This window comes from Tupaia chinensis, unplaced genomic scaffold, assembly GCF_000334495.1.
Source record: "Tupaia chinensis unplaced genomic scaffold, TupChi_1.0 Scaffold000168_1, whole genome shotgun sequence".
Taxonomy (NCBI): domain Eukaryota; kingdom Metazoa; phylum Chordata; class Mammalia; order Scandentia; family Tupaiidae; genus Tupaia; species Tupaia belangeri.
The window spans coordinates 1374930-1389818 of NW_006159643.1; the positions used below are offsets into that span (position 1 = coordinate 1374930).

Below are 14889 nucleotides of genomic sequence, written 5' to 3' on the forward strand. Positions count from 1 at the left end.
TAGTGATTGTAAATGCATCATGTTCAGTGAAAGGCATTCAGATACTTTTTCTCCCACTTAGTGAGAACACAGATATTTTTATTCAGTGAGAATATGTTATGTGCCTCAAATGACTGCAGAGGGAATAAATAGAGAAGTAACTCTAGTAAATGCAGTAGACTAAAATGGCAAGTGTCTGTAACTTACTGGGATCAAGAAATCAAGAGGCCTAAAGGGTCTAAACAAATATTTGAAGGTTGATTACATAAAGCAGTATGTTCTGTAACTTGAAATTCTGCAAAGAGTTCCTTAGCTAAGGTTAATATGAAATAACAACATAACTTTTATGTTATTTGATGATGGATAAGTATTAAATCCTTAGATCACATAAAATAATATTTTTATTACTTAAACTCTCCCATGGAAAAATTAACAGCCTAATAGTCATTGAAATGAAAGAAATCATCCATAAATGAATTCAAATTGTCCTGGTTTTAGTCGATCTAAACCAGGTTGTGCTATAAATTTGAGACTTAATCTACAAAGATGAGCTACTTACTTTTTATATATCCTATCATAAACTTATGCTAGGTATTTATGATAATCATTGCTACTTTTTGCTCTAAGTGTTTTACCCTTTTGCATCCAAGTTATGAAAATAAGCAAAATTGTTGAGTGTGCAATAGAAAACATATGTTCTTGTTTGATCATTTCAAACGGGTCAGTCTGTTTTGGCAAAGCTATGAAGTAGGTAATGCCATGATTCTTTTCCTTCTTCTTACCTCCTGTTGTCTGACTCACACTGAAAATCCATTGTCTTCCAGCAATCTCTCTCTCCTGGGTATCCCTGTTGGCCTCACCATTCTTCCCAGGGAACAGGCTATGTCAAGGGCTTATTTTATACACAAAGATCTATCTGTAGTTCTAGAAAACAATACCAGGTGTGCCTTTGGCTAGCTGTGTATCCTTTGACTGGTTCTTCCATCCTTTAGGTTTCATATTCGTCACACATGAAAAGACGATTAGCTGCAAAGTCTGATTGTGGAAACTCCATATTTGTGTTCTATTTTAGACTTTTAATCATTGATGCAGTTAATAGTATATTAATTTCACCAGTAGGGTAGTTACAGATATCTGAATGATCAATTTGTTATACTCAACTGCTATGGCTTCAGATGTACAACTGATTTAAGACACAAAGAGATCTCTGAAATGACTATTCTTCTAGGCAAAAATCAGAGTAAGAAGCTCTAAGATGACTCTAAGATGTTCCATAGGTAGATATATGTTGTCATGCATTAAAGCCATCACCAGCAATGTAGATAGGTCTGAAACTGAACTCACTCTCATTTTTAGCCCACATTTAGTCTTCCTCTTGTGTCAGTTAATTAAAGGGCACCATCAGCACCCTGTAAGAAAAGCTTCACAGGGGACCATCTGATATGGAGCTCTATTAGACTTCAAAGTCATTTAAAAACAGACTACCACCTCTAGTTCACCAACACCCTTCCCTTCATAAACATTATCAGTTGTACTCTGGCAAGTTGACTTCTAAGAAACAGTGCTCAGTATTAGAAAGTATTATTTTATATGTAGTCATTAAAGAGACATTTAACACTCTGGTTAGATTTTTAAATTTCCATTGTGATATAATTGCTATAATTATAGACATGTGGCTAAAAATAGATTTTTAAAACAATGTATTCCAATCTCTTCAAATCTTCCTGTTAACTTCAGTTCCAAAATTTTCTCTGTTATGGTTCTCTTTTAAAATGAGTTGTGACTCTTGGGACCAGCAGTTAGCCTAATGGCTATGTCGCTAGACACCCATGTGGTCAACCATATGGATTCAAGTCCAGGACCTGGTGGCTTAAATTCATACCAGGTGCATGTGTGTGCATGCCCAGGATCCCAAGAGGAGAATAGAGGAGAAAGGATTGTGGCATGGCCATCCCGCCTTGGGGGGGATTTCTCACTTTCTGTCTCTCTGTCTCTCTCTGTCTTTCTGGCGCCCTATAGTAAAAACCTCTCCAAAAAAAAAAAAAAGAGAGAGGAAAAAAAGGAGTTGTGACTCTTTTGGGATTATTAATTCCTCCCTTTCTTAATGGATGGTAAATATAAAGGCATTTTTGTTGACTGAAGTGATGATGATTCTCTTTTTGTACTAAGAAACACTTATCATTAGATTGTTTCATTAGTGATTGTAAATGCATCATGTTCAGTGAAAGGCATTCAGATACTTTTTCTCCCACTTAGTGAGAACACAGATATTTTTATTCAGTGAGAATATGTTATGTGCCTCAAATGACTGCAGAGGGAATAAATAGAGAAGTAACTCTAGTAAATGCAGTAGACTAAAATGGCAAGTGTCTGTAACTTACTGGGATCAAGAAATCAAGAGGCCTAAAGGGTCTAAACAAATATTTGAAGGTTGATTACATAAAGCAGTATGTTCTGTAACTTGAAATTCTGCAAAGAGTTCCTTAGCTAAGGTTAATATGAAATAACAACATAACTTTTATGTTATTTGATGATGGATAAGTATTAAATCCTTAGATCACATAAAATAATATTTTTATTACTTAAACTCTCCCATGGAAAAATTAACAGCCTAATAGTCATTGAAATGAAAGAAATCATCCATAAATGAATTCAAATTGTCCTGGTTTTAGTCGATCTAAACCAGGTTGTGCTATAAATTTGAGACTTAATCTACAAAGATGAGCTACTTACTTTTTATATATCCTATCATAAACTTATGCTAGGTATTTATGATAATCATTGCTACTTTTTGCTCTAAGTGTTTTACCCTTTTGCATCCAAGTTATGAAAATAAGCAAAATTGTTGAGTGTGCAATAGAAAACATATGTTCTTGTTTGATCATTTCAAACGGGTCAGTCTGTTTTGGCAAAGCTATGAAGTAGGTAATGCCATGATTCTTTTCCTTCTTCTTACCTCCTGTTGTCTGACTCACACTGAAAATCCATTGTCTTCCAGCAATCTCTCTCTCCTGGGTATCCCTGTTGGCCTCACCATTCTTCCCAGGGAACAGGCTATGTCAAGGGCTTATTTTATACACAAAGATCTATCTGTAGTTCTAGAAAACAATACCAGGTGTGCCTTTGGCTAGCTGTGTATCCTTTGACTGGTTCTTCCATCCTTTAGGTTTCATATTCGTCACACATGAAAAGACGATTAGCTGCAAAGTCTGATTGTGGAAACTCCATATTTGTGTTCTATTTTAGACTTTTAATCATTGATGCAGTTAATAGTATATTAATTTCACCAGTAGGGTAGTTACAGATATCTGAATGATCAATTTGTTATACTCAACTGCTATGGCTTCAGATGTACAACTGATTTAAGACACAAAGAGATCTCTGAAATGACTATTCTTCTAGGCAAAAATCAGAGTAAGAAGCTCTAAGATGACTCTAAGATGTTCCATAGGTAGATATATGTTGTCATGCATTAAAGCCATCACCAGCAATGTAGATAGGTCTGAAACTGAACTCACTCTCATTTTTAGCCCACATTTAGTCTTCCTCTTGTGTCAGTTAATTAAAGGGCACCATCAGCACCCTGTTCTTCAAGACAAAAAAGTAGGCATTATCCCTAACATTTCCATTACTTTTGGCAGCTTCCTCCAATTAAGTCCACATCTTGTAGTTTCTCACCATTCTTTCTTCCACTGCCTTAGATTAGGTAGGACTGCCATCACAGTTCCCTAGGATAATTTCTTGTAGATCTTCCAAACTGGTCCCTTCTACAGTCTACCCTACTGCAAATAATCTTTCTAAAACACAAGATAAAGGTCAAACTCTTAAATATATATTGAACTGGGGTTTCTTTTATACTTTCGAGGCTCATCCTTTGCCCCTTCTCACCTTGATTTCAAAGCTCCAGTTAAATGAAGCAATTTATTTCCCCAAACAGTGATAGCAGGAGACTGTCTCGTCTCCACCCAACTCCTTCATATCAACTCCTTCATACTTTGCCTGGCCCACTTTTGCATACTTGCTTCAGTTTAGTTATTACATTATAGTTTGAATGCTTATCAATAGTTGATGATAAAGAGGGTGAATCTAAAACCAGTGCACTTTACTTTTGAACTACAGCTTACTGTAAGCTGCATGCGTGTAGGGCAGTGTCATTTCCATAAGTGTTCTGGTGCCTGAGGTATCAAAATACCTACTAAAGAGTAGATAATAAATAGCAGGCTCACCATGAATTCACTTTGGAGTAAATGTGAACTTGCCACGACGTCCCTCAACTGTGACCTTGTGAGAATTCGACTGGCTGACTGCAGGTATTCCATGGCTACCTTCTCTCGTGGGGTTGGTATAGCCACAAAGGGTTCAATAGTCCCCAAGCTACTCATGTCCAATGTGAGAGATACATTGGACCCTCGTCTACATTGGAGAAACATGTTATTAGGTTTATACATCACATGCATTATATTGATCACACAGATTTATATTTCTATACATGCACACAATTCAATAAGAACTTTTACAGAAATAAGAACCAAATAGATTTTTTTCTTTTAATACCATGGTTGACTATAGCAATAGTTTCTTTACAGGACAGTGACTTTATTTTTGTTGTTAGAAATAACTCAGAATTGAGAAAATGCACAATTTTTTTTCAGAGATTTTCACTGTAGGGTGTATGCACTTGCAAAGGAGACAGAGACAGAGACAGTAAGTGAGAATCACCCCCTAGGAGGATGACCACGCTGTAATCCCTTCCCCTCCATTCTTCTCTTGGGATCCTGGGCATGCATGCACATGCACCCAGTGTGTTTTAAGCTGCTGGGTCCAAGACTCAAACTGTGATTGACTATGTGGGAGTTCAATGACATAACCATTATGCCATGTGCTGGTCCTGTACTATAACTTATTAATGGGAATACTTGTTAGAGAAATAATAGGATGTCTAAAAATATCAAGTGAAAAATTTAGGAAAAGTAAATACATTTGAACTGAGAAATCAGAAGTAATACAAATCAACTTTTATTTATATGTATTTCTGAGAGTCTAGTATACAAATCATATAGTCATCAGATGTTTTGACATTAATACACAGTAGTCATAATTTTATTGTATGCTAGAAGTTCAGAGAAAAATAAAATGTCAAGTGTTTTGATCACAAAAAATGTGGTAAATCTGTGAGGTAATGTGCTTAATAATTCACTTGATTTAGCCAGTCCACAATATACACACTCAGAGGGGTCTTCAAAAAGCTCATGGAAAACATGTATTATGATAAAACAATGTATGGATTTAGAAAACATTTTTGCACCAAAATAAACCATACTTTAATTCCATTTTTTCACAAACTTTTTAAAGTATCTTTGTATTTTAAGACATGCTATACACCATAAATATATATACAATTTTGCTTGTCAAATAATAATAATAAATTAAAAATAAACTTTAGTTCAAACGATTGCCACTGAAATAGAATTTGACAGTTTAAAAATATATCTAAAAAATATTCCAAGTGAATTCCTAAAAAACAGCTTTTCAATTCTCCATTGATGTGTATCTACATGTATGTACATATATGTAGATATATATATATGTAGATATAGCTATAATATTTATTGATAAACTTATAAGGCACCAGAGAAATCATAGACTCTTAATCTGAATTACAATATATCTTCCCTTTGTAATTTTCCTCCTTTCCTTGAGAGGCAAGGTGGGATTCCTCTTGCCTCTTGGGTAGATGAAATGAGTGCCTGTTACCAGTAATATTAGGTTGGTAGGACATAGCTCTAAAATAGCTTGTGATGAACAATGATGGCAAGATAGTTCTTAGAAAATAACACGTAAAGAGATTGCTGATCAAAGCCAGAGATTATGTTCACGAGAATTGTTAAAGAGGCCACAGGTATGTGTCAGGACATCAAATATTGTACCAAATGGTTGGCAGCCCAAAGAAGAGAAGAGCAGGGAAAAAGAGGTCAAAACAGGTGAGAGTGAAGACAGTGAGTAGACACTAGACCCAGCAAGTTATTTCCCCCGAAATGTGTTTTACACATTTATAACATACTGCTGCATCAGGAAATAGTCAAATAGCTAAAGCCTAATCTTAAACGAAGGAAAATGATTAGCATATACAATAGCAACAATGAACATTAATCAAAAATCTATCGGTTCTTTACTGAATCTGCCTGTGGTCGCAGCTTTGGTTCCATTCTAAAGTTTGATATGAAATATCATTCTTAATTTCTGAATGGTTCATAACTGTATTTTTTTTTTTTTTTGGAGAGATTTTCACTATAGGGCTCGTGCGCTCGCCAGACAAAGAGAGACATTAGAGACAGAAAGCGAGAAATCACCCCCCAGGGGGGATGGTCACACCGCAATCCCTTCTCCTCCATTCTCCTCTCGGGATCTTGGACACGCACGCACATGCGCCCGGCGTGAGTTTTAAGCCACTGGGTCCGGGATACGAACCGCGGTCGACTACGTGGGAGTTCAGCGACATAGCCAATACGCTAACTGCTGGTTCCCTCATAACTGTATTTTTAAAAAATTAAAAGAAAAAACTTGCCAGAGGGCATGGGCGTTTGACAGAGACACAGAGAGAGAGAAAAAGGGAGAAAGCACCCCTGATGTGGTCATGGTCATGGTCATGGTCATGCCACAGCCCCTTCTCCGTTTCTCCTTCTTGGGACTTTGGGCATACTTGCATATATACCTGGCATATATAAGCCTCTGAGTCTGGGACTGGAACAGTGGGATCCAGTGGCCTTTACCACCATGTCACAGGGTAGCCCTGTAATTGTATTTTTAATTTGACCTTAACTTGCTGGTCATTTAAGTGTGTAAACATTTATTTTCCTTGTTAAGTTTCAGTTATAATACATGGAAATCAGAAAATGACTGGATTTCCAATGGCTGAAATTTCTTAATTCAATTTTGAGAAAAACACTATGATACATTTAAAAAAAACATTTTGCAGATGCTTTTGCTAGCAAAAGTTTGATTATGTATGTATATATGTATCTCTCTATTTGCACATTTATATTACCTTATTTATCATACTGGTATATATTATTAAAGAGAGTCCAATCTATTCTTACCTTACTTTTTTCATACTGGGTTTGTCTAAGTCTGATGATATATATGTGAAATTTCCATAATAACCATATTTACTATTTTTCTTAATTGACAGTGTGTACCCTATATATATATGTCAACCACTGTGTTACCTGAAGAGATTCATAATGACATTTTTTACTGTGAACTTTAGCAATATTACTTTCTCGTTAATTTTATATTTAGCCTCACATCTGACTTTTTAAAAAATTGATATTGCCATACTTAATTTTTGGGGAGTATGTTGCATGTTCCTGAAAACCTTTTCTCATACTATTATTATACTTCCTTCTTCAGATCCCTGAGTTAGGGATTAGGAGAGAGTGCTCTGGATGCCTCATAGAATGTGTTTCTGAGTAGGGGGAAAACAGGCGAAGAGGAGCAAAGAATGATTCTACTTTTAGATCAAGAATTTTAATTTATTTTGGGTGAAATGTAGTTTTTAAAATTTTCAATCCACTTCTCCAGGCCTTTAAATTAGTAGAAAATCCTTCCTGGTTTTGATAATGGTTTGTCTATTGGTCTAAATTTTTACTGCAATTGTGAAAATTTGACTTTTGCTGGTTTCATAGATATCTTCGTAAGCAGTTGTGAAAGCTGAGGAACTAGTACTCATGGTACACTATACCATGACTTCATTTAGTCAATTCAGTCCCAAGTCTGCAGTCCTGGAGTGATACCCATTTCTGTAGTGGTTTAGCAGATGGCGAGGCCTCTTATTTTAGGATTGTCAGAGCGGATGAATGAAGGAGTCATTTGAGTTGGGTCTTGAAGGTAAAAATTCAATAGGTAAATTTTCGGTAGAGGATTATTTTTGAGAGACATTCTGGCAGGAGAAAAAGTGTGGGAGCAGAACGTGTTAAGACAACTTTGAGAAATGGCATAAAAGCCGTTTGAACCAGAGTTCAGTTGTGTAAATGTATTTTTAAACTGGTGGTCAGGGTTATTTAGGAAAGATGAGAGAGGCAAGAGTTATATAAATTGCAAGACTATGAAAAGCCTGTACAAATCCAGGAGAGAGTGGAACAACACATACCCTAGAACATCAGGGTATATGAGCTTCTGTTTTGGCTTCCCATACCACGCCCTGCCCAGAGATTAAAAGCATCTGAAATCCCATGTTCAAGTTCTGCGTCAAGTTCTATTTGACTTAGTAAGTAAATTTTCTAAGGATTCTGTGGTAAGCTGAGAGCCATGGAGATATTTTCATGTAAACTGACCTGATAAGGAAGAATGGCTTTGTCTGGGAAGGGAAGGAAGAAAGGAAACTAATATTTGTTAAATATCTATTATCTGCCAAGCAGTGTTCTAAGCACTTTCACATATGGTGTTTCAACATTCGTAACAGCATCCTGAGATATTACTTTCCCCTGTTTTGTAGGCAAAGAAATAACTAATCCAACCAATCCAAGCTCGAATATAAAACCAAGCTCTTTCTGCTTTGCCGCTGAAAAGCAAGGATACAGTGGGCAAAATAATATTTGACTATATTTATATGTGTACTCTGTGGAACTGGAACTGAGTTGCCAAGGGGAAGGTCTAAGATTACTGAAGTGTAATGTGGAGGCACTATAGTATTCAGGGTATAATTTTTTTAGAGTTTATTTGTTCCTTCCATGAGTGAGATATATATATATACTACAATCAAGCACCATCCTCATCCAGTCCCTGACCACGGGCACTCGTGTTTCCAGTGTACTCAGGGAGCTCTCCGGGATGTGAACCTGAAATCTTCCCATGTAGGTCAGCATCAGAGTGCATCAGAGTTTACCACTGCATCATAGACTGGCCCCCTGGGGTACACATTTGACCTCTACACTCTTGGCTGAGTTAAAATTTCACTCAGGTCTTTGCCATGGACCTTTGGTTAGGTCAGGCTATTTAGTTTCATTGCATTTCAATTTTCTACTCTTTAGTAAAATAAATCATTAAATGTGCCTCATAATTAAATGTACCTACCTCAGAGGGTTATTAAAAGGTTAACCAGATACTATAAATAAACTGCTCATACAAAGCAATGCTTGGATATTATTCTATTTGGATAACAAAGGACAAAGTCTTAGTTAGCTCTAAACTGTTGCCTTTCTAAAGGATCTAATTTAGAATATTTTTCACAAAACTTATTTATCTTAAGATTAATTTTAATAGTTTGAAATCAATCAGTAGAATCTACACTTTTTTTTTTGCTCATGAAAAATACATCCTTCTTGATAACCTATTTATCTTAAAGTTTCCCTTTATTATGGCAAATCCATTTCCTCTGAACCCTAAACAATTCCAGAGCACTTCACCTCAACATCTCAGACAATGTCTCTAAGTTCAATTATGGATTAAACTTACACAGTCTGTTGACCTTACAGAGCATTTTCCACAAAATAGCCCTTATCGTGGTAAGTACTCTTCTATCCTGGCCATGAAGTATTCTGGTAGGATGTCATTAACTTGGAAAACTCTCTGCTTTTGTTAATTCTTATTTTCAGAGAACAAACAATATTTAGATTAATTGAAATATGGTGGAATTAGGAAATCTAATCAGTAGAATCAACTTAAAAATATCAGGCCATTTGGACACTTCTTAAGTCACGTCTTGTGCTTGGAGAGAAGAGATAAAATACACACTTAGACATATTTTACAAGGCTAACTCTTCATTGTAAGAGCAGCACATGTTTATTATAGAAAATTTACAAAATTTAGAAGTTTTCAAAAAGGAATGATCTAATACTAGTCTCAGGCATCAATAGCACTTAAACTTACTTTTTAAAAGTTTTCTATTTTAGAGGGAGAAATAGTAATCATTTATTGTTTAATTTTACTTCTTTTATGTAACTATTATTTATTTATTGACTTTACCTTTGAGAATTGTCTGTTCATATTCTTTCTTAAATTTTTTATTGTGGTATTACATTTATTAGTGACTTACTGTGATACATATAAATTATTTTAATAATTTCTTTTCTTTTTTTTTTGAGAGGTTTTTGGTATAGGGCATGTGCGCTTGCCAGAAAGACAGAGAGAGATAGAGAGACAGAAAGCGAGAAATCACCCCCTACAGGGGATGGCCACATCACAATCCCTTCTCCTCCATTCTCCTCTCAGGATCCTGGGCACGCACGCACGCACGCACACGTGCCCTGCATGAGTTTAAGCCATCGGGTCCAGGACTTGAACTGCGGTCGACTACGTGGGAGTTCAGAGACATAGCCATTACGCTAACTGCTGGTCCCTATTTTAATAATTTCTGACACAGTTGTTGCAAATACACAGTTCATTAGTCCTTTAAAACACTAGGGATTTTTAAAAAGTTAGACATACTTACGTTCAGTTGAATGTACTAATCTTTTCCTTCATAGGTTCTTATTTTAATTCATAAAAATTTTCCTGAAAGTTTAAATTTTTTTAAGTTTATGCTTTAATATGCTTGTAATTTATCTTTGGGTATGATAAAGGGAGAATCACCTGGGATTTTTAAAATCTCCCCCACTTGTATTAATATTTCTAACATAATTACTGAACATCTAGAGATGAGATATGTTTCAGAAATATGAGACTGTTAGTAATTTTTTTTTTTTTTGAGAGAGATTTTTGCTATAGGGCATGTGTGCTCACCAGGGAAACAGAGAAAGACAAAGACCAACAGAAAGCGAGGAAATCTCCCCCCCCCCCAAAGGGAGGATGGCCAAGCCACAATCCCTTCTCTACTCTCCTTTTGGGATTTTGGGCACAAATGCACATATGCCTGGCATGTTTCAAGCCACCCAGTCCAGGACTCGAACCATAGCTGACTACGAGGGAGTCCAGTGACGCAACCATTGCACCATCTGCTGATCCCCTGTTAGGCTTTTAACTGGCTGTCACTGCCTAATGATCTGGAAGAGAAAATAAAATTTTCTAAGGGAATGTGAATTGGTTTCACAGCATCTGTAAGTCAAAATAGTAAGAACAGAATCAGAAAGATATTTCAAAACAAAACAAGCATAAGAAGTTAAAGAAAAATTCACATTAATGTGCAGGGGAAAAGCTTTAAACAATTTAGAGGAAAAAAATTCAGCAGAAATAATGAGAGACCTAGGCTTTCAATAAAATCAGAATGTGGAAAAGCAAGAACATGAACTCTGTTGAAAGCTTTGCTTCCATTTTGCCATGTAACTCTGGACAAACTGTTCAAGTTTTTTATTCCTCATGATTGCTGGTGTACAAAAGGGAACATAATAAAAAGCTTTATCAAGCTCCTGCTGTAGCACCAATTATTATTTATGCCAAAAAGTAAATAAGAGAGAGGAAATTCAAAAGATACCAGTGCAAACAATTGAAGGAAAAAGCAAATTCTTAGGAAAAGGTAAAAGGAATGCAATAAGCAGAGTGCTAATTACAATTAAGTGAAAAGGAAAACATGTATAAATATTATGGGCCAGGGTCACACATGCATTTCAGCCGAGAATACAAACAACTTTGTCGAAATTGTTCAGCTCTTCATCACCATTCCTAATGACTAAGAGGTGGGAAGAAAATACAGCTCAAAATACAAGAACACTAAAACTGAGTGTTGGAATTACTCAGAAACTAGGCACATGTTCCCCTGGTAGTGGAGGGCTACAGCTATAGAAGCTGCATTTAGGCAGACGGGCCTACAGTTTCCAGCATTGTGTCTATATGCTGTGAGCCTCAATCTCAAGGATGTTTTTATCATTTTCTTTCACAGTATGTTAGCAACTAAGAACAGCAAGACTTTAAACACTACACCTCATTTAGTACCCTAAAAAAGAATGGAAATGATAGTGAGAAGACAAAATGGAATAAATGATCATTTTGCTTCTAGTCCAGGAAGATGTACTTCTGAAACTAGTAATTGATGAGATTAAGTTCTATGGGAAATGGTGGCAGCTGCTTATCTTGAAGTACTTGAAATGAGAACGGAAAAGTATGCATCTTAAAGATTATAAGAAGAATTTAGTACAGAATGAAAGCAAACAGAGTTGACCTTTGCAAACTTTCCTATTTTTTTTTTTTTAATTTTACAGTATTTATCCAGAGCTGCCTGAAGAATATAAACATTTAATCCAACATAATGACCTGAACATGTGGGTCTGAGATTTTCAGTCCAACTGTTCCTTTTATTTATTTATTTATTATTCTGCAGGTGCATGAGAGAGACTCCCCAACAGGGCCTCTACACTGCAATCCACCCTCAGTGTCAGCCAGCCCAAATCATAGTCATACACACACACTCCCAGCATGCTCAGGAAGGTCCCAGGACACAAACCCAGGACCTTTCCCATTGGGGCTCCAGTTACTTTACCACTACACCACCATTTGGCTCTCAACCTTCCTTCCTTGTGTGTTATATCCACAAATCTGACAATCCTGACTTGGTCATGGAAGCTGAATTTAAACCCTTCTACCCCAACTTGATTTTTCTTACTTAATTTTGCTCATTCAATATATGTGAATAGTTAGTTTTCTATGAAAACTCTAATTTAAAATAAGTAAATTTTTAAAAAGACAAAAAGGAGTTCTTACTCATTTGGGTAATGAAAGAGACAAAAGTAGTGAAATGGAGAGATGAAATTCCTGTAAACTGACTAGCCTTCACAATTCTCTGCAACTACAAAATCTATATGACTTGTTAAGTCCAAGGTTAGGATTTAATTAGTAGTATGCTGTTTCCATCTCTTTGTATTCAATAAATTATATCGAGTATTAACCCTCCTTCTGGATCACTTGACAGATAAGAGTAAACTTAAAAAATAAGATAATGGAATACTAGGAAAGTTAAATTGTGCTATAAATGTAGTGTTATTAACTTCTATCAGTTGAAATAAATAAATAGGTATCATGAGCATTCATAATAAAGTCTCTCAAAACAAATCCTAAAGGGAAGAAATGGTAATAAATACAAAAGATATCAAACATGGGCCCAGGAAATTGATAAATGAAATTTCACTCTAAAGTAAAAAGAGAATTTTATAACACAGAGAATATTTGGGTGTAGAAAATGATTCATTTCCCTACCTGAACTCCATTCTACCTACTTTACTAGGTAGAATGTTTTGAGATATTACATAAAAGCTTTTTAATTCATATAGTATCTGTCCTTTATATGTATGTAGGACAAGGCAACAGTTACTGCATCCTTTTTTATAATTGAAAAATAAAAATAAAAACAACCATTTAAATAATAAACAAAAATTGAACTTGTCACATTGATCTTTTTTTTTTTTTTTGAGAGGTTTTCGCTATAGGGCACGTGCGCTTGCCAGCCAGACAGAGAGAGACAGAGAGACAAAAAGCGAGAAATCATCCCCCAGGGGGGATGGTCACGCTGCAATCCCTTCTCCTCCATTCTCCTCTCGGGATCTTGAGCACACACACAAATGCGCCTGGCGTTAGTTTAAGCCATGGGTCCAAGACGCGAACCGTGGTCGACTATGGGTCCAAGATGCGAACCGTGGTTGACTACGTGGGAGTCCAGCGACATAGCCATTACGCTAACCACTGGTTCCCGTCACATTGATCTTTTAACACTGACCTAAGAATCTGAGTTTAAATCAATGCTCTGCATTTTGCTTAAGCTCCTATGATCTCGGACACCCAATTGGCAAATGGGTACAATGACAGAACTCACAGAGATTCACATTATAAAAAGTAAGAAGTAAGATCAAGTGAATATTTCCAGACTACAGTTGGATCTGGCATATAACAGACATACATAAATGATTATAATAATTAATAATAATTATGTGATAATTGTTATCATATGCCTACATGGCAGTTGTGAGAGCTATACATTAATAAATATTTGGAGAAGGAAATGTCAGAAAAATTAATGGTTAAGAGTTAGCAATGGTATTACACATGCAATATCAGTGGTCATCTAAATTGGGACTATTTTTCATCCTCAACTCTCAAAATTTATATTTCATGCTTTTAAAATTGATAACTCTTTTCTGTTAAAAAATAATGCATATTCACTGAAGAAAAACTAAAAATATAGGTTAAAAAGAGAAAAATATGGGCCAGCCTGTGATGTGATGATCAAGTGGGGTGAATCCTACATGGCCAACAGCGTGTTCAAGTCCCTGACTCTGTGACTTGAAAAATATGACACATGCATGTGCAAGCATGCTCAAAATTTTACAATGAGAGATGAAAGGAAAGGAATTGTGTTGTGATCATCATCCATGGGAGATGATTTCTCTCTTCCCTCTTTCTGTCTCTTTTTGTCTCTGACAAGCGCACACACTACATAGCAAGTTAAAAAGAAAAATGAAAGAAAATACTTTATGTATCCTATAATATCAATATTAGTAACTGCTAATAATATTTTCTGGTATATCTTTCAAATTTTTATGTATATGACAAAAATCTAGATTTTTACCCAATATGTTCTTTTATGATATGCTTTTTATTTGAAAACTAAATATATTATGAATGTTTTTTCATGTCCTTAAGTTTGTTTAAACACTATTTCAAAACAGTGTATAGTATGAGCCACAGCTCATTTAGCCAATACCTTATTTTTGAACATCATGTTGTTTTCAGTATTTTCACCATTATAAAAAACAGCAATGAATATCTTTGTACCTAATGTTTACTTATTTCCATGATTCTTTTTTTTTTTTTGCCAGAAGGTATGTGCACTCACTATAGAGAGATGGAGAGAGGGGGAAAAGTATGCCGCCCCTCCCCCCCCATGAAGTATGGTCATGCAACAATCCCTTCTCCTCCAGTCCTCCTTCTTGTTGGAATTCGTGGCATGCATGCACATGCGCCCAGTGTGTTTTTCAAGTTCACAGGCC

The 14889-nt window shown here is 35.8% G+C and overlaps 1 protein-coding gene across 1 annotated transcript in view; it reads right to left on the bottom strand.

Annotated features, from left to right (window-relative positions):
* The window catches only part of PTPRR (protein tyrosine phosphatase receptor type R), a 246256-nt gene that overhangs the window by 50637 nt on the left and 180730 nt on the right, over positions 1-14889 (bottom strand). Inside the window, exon 6 of the mRNA XM_027770931.1 lies at positions 4206-4392. Coding sequence (XP_027626732.1) covers positions 4206-4392 — 187 coding nt within the window. The remainder of the gene's footprint in view (positions 1-4205; positions 4393-14889) is intronic.